The sequence below is a fragment of the Etheostoma cragini genome, chromosome 4 (assembly GCF_013103735.1).
Source record: "Etheostoma cragini isolate CJK2018 chromosome 4, CSU_Ecrag_1.0, whole genome shotgun sequence".
Lineage (NCBI taxonomy): Eukaryota > Metazoa > Chordata > Actinopteri > Perciformes > Percidae > Etheostoma > Etheostoma cragini.
The window spans coordinates 27279552-27285583 of record NC_048410.1 but is presented as its reverse complement, the minus strand read 5'-3'; the positions used below and the strand labels follow the sequence as shown (position 1 = coordinate 27285583).

Sequence of the window (6032 nt, the reverse complement as noted above, 5' to 3'; positions counted from 1 at the left end):
TCAGAGTCAGTGCAAAATTAAACACAAATATGAAACATTTAAACATAATTTGTAGTTATTTATTTAATCTACCTTTAAAATAGAAAATGTGCATCCACAGCTATATTTAAATCAACAAAATTAGACTTTTATACAACAGAGTTGGTGGTGTTGTCAGATCTGTGCTCGTCTACACATGTGTCCAGTGCTGCAGGACAGTTTCAGAGCCAAACAATCTATAATTTACACAATAATATAAATGTGGGACTTAAATATGCAGTAATAGGTGTCCAGTAATTTCCTCTGGTGACCGTTAAATCTGACAGTAAAACAAAATTTCAGATTATTGCTCCCATGACCCAGGATGTGTTAATACATAAATGAGGATTCTGGCTAAAGTAGAGAAATGTGTGTAAACTTATTAAATCACGAGTTTTATTGATCTCTCTAAGTAGTAAATATGACTTCAGTCAGTCTTTAAGTGGATCAGTTCCGGATCAGAAACCTGAGACAGTCTGGGACTTCTAGGAGGAAAGAATGAGGACTCCCAGCAGGATTCTTTATCCTTTGATGATGAGGGAGGAGATTTGCCCCGGCAGCGTGTAGACGATGAGGCCGAGGAAGAGCGTGAGGATGGCGAAGATGACCAGAGCGATGATGTACTTCTTGAACTTCTTCCAGATGATGAAGATGAAGGACTTTAACGGGTTGATAAACCAGGTGAAGCTGGTGGTGGGACGACTACAGGGAAGACAGGAAACAGTAAACAGCTGTTTACATCTGGACTGAGTCTAAATGGGCTAAAGGTCGGATCACACCAGCATTTAAAAAGGGGACATTGACAAAATCATGACATGTGATGTCATGATTGTAAATATTTGCAAATCTTTCACAGACAGTAGATGTTAACTTTGGTGAAGTTTGACAAAAGAGTGTGCCTGTTGACCAATAGCAATCGTTCTTGACAGCGCTGACCTTAGAGGGAAAAAGATAGTCGGGGAGTCCAAAATAGAGATAGCTACGATAACTTTGAATTTAATTTTGAATTGAAACTGCTCCACAACAGAGACATGATTAAAAGACAGTTATGATAAAGTAGTCAATGGTACAATATTCAACAATAGAGTGCATGTGGCGGCGCTTTCACTAGCTGCGGCTCGGAGGCTCTCTAAACTCTCTAAACTGTATTTCGTTGCATTGTACATGTGTGATGACAATAAAGTTGAATCTAATCAAATATGCAGGGGTGATAAGTAAGTACATTTATTCAAGAACAGTACTTGAGTACAGTTTTGAGTATTTCCACTTTCTGCCACTTTATACATCTACTGAACCAAAATTAGTACTTTTGCTTTTGGAACTTTATGTATATTTTGATGCTAATGCTTTTGTACTGTTACTTTAGTGAGAAAGTTATGTGTATAGATATGTAATGTATAGAGTGTCTGCACTGTGGTATTACTAAAAAATCGGAGTACTTCTTCCGTGTGTGTGTCTGTGTGTATGTGTGTGTGTGTGTGTGTTTGTGTGTGTGTGTATGCGTACTTTGGTTTGTCCAAAGGCTCCGGCTCCTTGCGGGCGCGCCCCACAGGGTTGGCCTCCGCCTGCTCTAACGCCACCAGCTGCAGCTCCGCCTCCACCTTCCCCTTCACACACACACACATATAACACACACACAAAATTATTTGAACCTAAAAAAAAAACACCAACATGAATAAATAAAACAACCCTTACCTGAACTACAGGTTCAGTCTAATGTTAATTTCAACAGTATTAATTCCCTCTAAAGCACTTTGCTGCTCTGAGTTTGTCTGTTTAACATAAATATTGTTCACATATTATTTCGGTAAAAATGAATAATAACCATCACTTATAAATGATTATAAATTGAACCATTTAACAATATTTGGATGGCTATTATAAAGTTGCAACTAATTATTTTACCTTTTTATTGGTTAATAAATGCTTCATATGTACATATACATTGATTCTTTATTAACAGTAATACAACTATTTACTAAAGTTTAAATAAATTTATCATTAATGATGTTTATAATAAAGTGTTACCAATCTACTTTGCTTTTTTCTGTGACTGCTGATAAGCTTGAGTCAGTGACTTCTGCCACTTCCTGTGCAAATCTTTCATATTAAAAGCTTGTCACACGACTCAACTTGTACAGAGTATGACTTCACAATCAGCTTTTCAACTTTATTTTTACCCATTGATTGATTAAGTGTATTTGCTTTGGAATAATGTGAAAGGTTATTTGTAAAAACTAAGGCCAATGAGAAAAGATGAATGCATTGTTTTGTATAGTGAAGTTCTGTTTATAGGAAAACAGGAAACAGCCTCAGGCACCACCCTGATAGAGGCAAGATTGCCGAAAACGTTTCGTTTCGTAAAGAATTGTGTCCTGGAGAAGAGGTGTATATGTTTTATATTGATGGCCTTGCATTGAAGCTAAGAAACTGTCATATTAAAAGCTGACCAGGAAAAGGTGGGGTTATAATGTTTCAGCTGCTGGTTGGCTTCTTTTAACTTGCAGTTTTTGGAAAGTAGTTTGTGCAGTCTGAGCATATTACGTGTCTCTGGAGTAATACTTTAATATGATAAACTAGATGTCAAAAAAGTCAGATTCAGATCCTATATGCAAATTTCTAGCTACTGTGTCTTGCCTTTCTCAATCAGCATTGGTATTTCTCTAAAAGTTTTTTTTTACCATTAGCAGGAAAGTGTTGCCCATGCTGTCGGTGTATTGGATTTCCTCCTGTTTCATATTGCTCCTCTTGTCCTTCTTCTTCTTCTTCTTCTTCTTTCCTTTTTTCTTGGCCTCCTCCCTCTCCTTCTCCTCCCTCTCGAAATCCTTGGCTGTTTTTGGGCGGGTCAGCGGCCACCAGCCCTTCATCTTCTTGGCGCGAAAAAGGGAAAATCGAGGGCTGGCCCGATCCTTCGCCATATCAATCGTACACTTACTGGATGACTTTGCCGCTCGCACCATGTCGTTGAGCCGTAACTCAATGGAGCCTGAAGGAGGACGAGCAAAAGAAAGATAATGAAGAAGAGTTATAATCAAACGCAGTTGTTCTCACATGTACTGGGGATCCATGGGTAAAGATGTTGTATCCCTAAATTTTACAGTAACAGTGTTTCAGATTTTTGTTATATTAAAATTGTTCATGGTTTGGTACTTTTAAGTAAATTCTCAAATGAAAAAAAAATGGCTGAGTTTCAGACGCTAGCTCAAATAACTCTAATAATAATTCCAGTCGCTTGTCCTTGATACTCATGTGATATGCAACAATGCAGATGTTGCAGATTAAGAGCCTATCAGGAACAGGAATGATTACACTCTTTGAGCTGCTATTTACAGTGGCCCCGCAAATCCTCAGCAATTTGACAACAGATGTACAGAATTTAGAAAACAGCTGTGCATGTGTTGTCAAATTGGTGAAGAAGATCTTCATTTACTCGTGTTATTTTGCATGTTTTCTTAATTTGTGTGAGCTCTCAGGACCACCATTGTTTTTACTTTGAAAGCAGGTAGTTTGATTGGCTGCAGCTTCACAGCTATAAAAAAAACACCAGCAAAGTAGAAATTACTGGAAACAATTAATGAAATAAATACTTCCATTTGAGTGAACTTCAGCAATATTAGTGCAGTAAAAATTGACAATATACTGAATTTGAATACATGAACCTGGACATACACATCACCAGCAAATTAAAACAAGAGCAGATGTAGGGAGGCTTCTTAGTAAATATGTATTAACACTTGAATAAACAGGGAATATTAGAAATAAATATCTGCCTCCCATAAGCCTGTTTCTAGAGACCATCTTACAATTGGATAACACTGGCCAAGATACCAAATTGGGCCAGGGACGTAAAATGGGGGGACCAATGGCCCCTTTCCTATTTCTTATCCCCATACTTCTGCCATCCTTTCTCAGACCACACGTATCTCCATACTGGGCCATCATTTTGATCACAGTTACACAACTTTAAAGTTTCATGGCTGCATCTTGCACCACTGTGACGCTGTCCCGTGGACAAAATGTGTCCACTGACATGTAAAAATTAGGCAAAGCACTCAAACTGCCTCTGCGGTAGTTCCCGCTAATAATAAAATAATTTTGCGTTCACAAAAATGGCTGAAAACTTTGCTTTTTACAAAACTCTATTAATGAGTTTGTGCTGTGTATGTGTGTGTGTGTGTGTGTGTGTGTGTATGCATGGGCCTGCGTTCCATATATGTTTTGTATATATTTTACTCTGTATACCTAAGTACCTAAGTATTATTTTATGTCGTTTTTGTCTGAAGCACATTGTGTTACATTAACTTGTACGAACTCTGCTATACAAATAAAATGTGATTGATTGATTCCAGAGATGGGAAGATATTTTTTACTTTACTTTTACTATTTATTTTTGTGGGGACTTTTCTTATTTTTTCCTTACATTTTAACACGAATATTGGTACTTTGTACTCCTGACATTTTTAAAAATTGGCTTGTAACTTTAGTTTTGTACAAGAGGTCGTCTCTCAGATGTGATTGTGAGTGCATGTCAGAGACTAGCACAGACACCCGCCTCATACCGTTAGCCACACAGAGAAAAAAGTGAAAAAAAAGAAAAGGAGACTCTGCCCGGAGGATAATCAGTTGAGATTGTGTGTGTGAGACCTTGAGAACTGTAAGTCGTATAATTCATATTGTCAGTTCATTTAAGCCGGTTGTTGTATTGGTGATTTTTGTTGTTTTGTTGCCTGGTTGCACCGTGCTTTTGATTCATAATGGAGATTGTTGACCGGCCTTGCTCACGTTTGTATTTTAAGTGCATTATTTACATTCTACAGTTACACTGCATTAGGATAATGTAATTAATAGTGGGTTTGCTATTATATGCTAGCACATATAATTCCTATTACAATGTTATTTATTTCTTTGCAGAACCACACACACACACACACACACACACACACACACACACACACACACACACACACACACACAGAGCCAGCAGATTTACCCACGGCCATCTTTGTACTTGACTGTAATGAAGCATCAACAGTTCAGCTTTAAATACAGTCCTAATCTAGTCCTCACTAACAAGTTTACAATCAATTTACTGGAGTTATCGTTATTGTTTGCAAATTCAATCTAATTGGCTGGGACTATACAGAACTGTACTTGACACACCACTACAAGACAACTCAACGGTTTCGGCAGCATTCATTTGCATTTGTAAATCATTGCGGCTTGATAGCTCTAACGTTAGCACATAGTATGGATGGCAACATGATTGAAAATAAAGAAAACGGACATCACAGAGATTCGGCAGACAAGCAGCAAGACATTCCTGATCATCCTTGTCCTTATCTGAGAGAGATGTTTGAGACAGAAGGCATCAAGAACAACTCCTGGCCAATGTGCCGGGGAAATTCTCAATTAACGTCTGTTTAGTGATTCATATTTTCTTCTTTATTTTCTTTCCAGAAGCCATATTTCAACACACTTACATGTAGATTCCTTTAAATGTTAAGGGGAAGATTAAGAAAGAAAAACGAAAAAAGGATTTGTGAATTCTCACAGAATCACAATTGAATTTATATCTGGAACCTGGAGTCCCAGTCTCTGTCACAATAATCATATACGTGATGTTTTAGGCCTGTTGGCAGACATCCATTTAAATTATAGCCAATGGCATAAAGAGCCTTTTTCCATGCCCACTAAAGTTTCTCAGCTTGCACTCTAAAAAATGGTTGTCATTTGCAAGGTTCCTTTTACTTGTGTACTTTAAGTAAATTTCCAAGCCTTACTTGAGTAAAGAAGTTTACTCAGTACAAGTATCTGTACTTTTACTTGAGTATGGGAAGTGAGTACTTTTGCCATCACTAATTGATTCCCAAACATCTCCTCTCAAAAAAACCTCACAAGGTGAAAACTATCCAGAATTGCTGTTGCGGCTGAGAAAATATTTGAAAATGTATTGTCCTGTCTGTTGGTGTGTCTCACCCAGGAAGTCATTGGCAGCGATGCGGTCATAGTCCCAG

General features: G+C 37.7%; 1 protein-coding gene across 1 annotated transcript in view; it reads right to left on the bottom strand.

Annotated features, from left to right (window-relative positions):
- Positions 1-69: 69 nt before the first annotated feature.
- LOC117943451 (fer-1-like protein 4) overlaps positions 70-6032 on the bottom strand; it is a 37612-nt gene continuing 31649 nt past the window's right edge. Inside the window, exons 38-41 of the mRNA XM_034869591.1 lie at positions 5995-6031; positions 2700-3004; positions 1525-1625; positions 70-720 (exon numbers count right to left, since the gene is read on the bottom strand). Coding sequence (XP_034725482.1) covers positions 540-720; positions 1525-1625; positions 2700-3004; positions 5995-6031 — 624 coding nt within the window. The 3' untranslated portion in view covers positions 70-539. The remainder of the gene's footprint in view (positions 721-1524; positions 1626-2699; positions 3005-5994; position 6032) is intronic.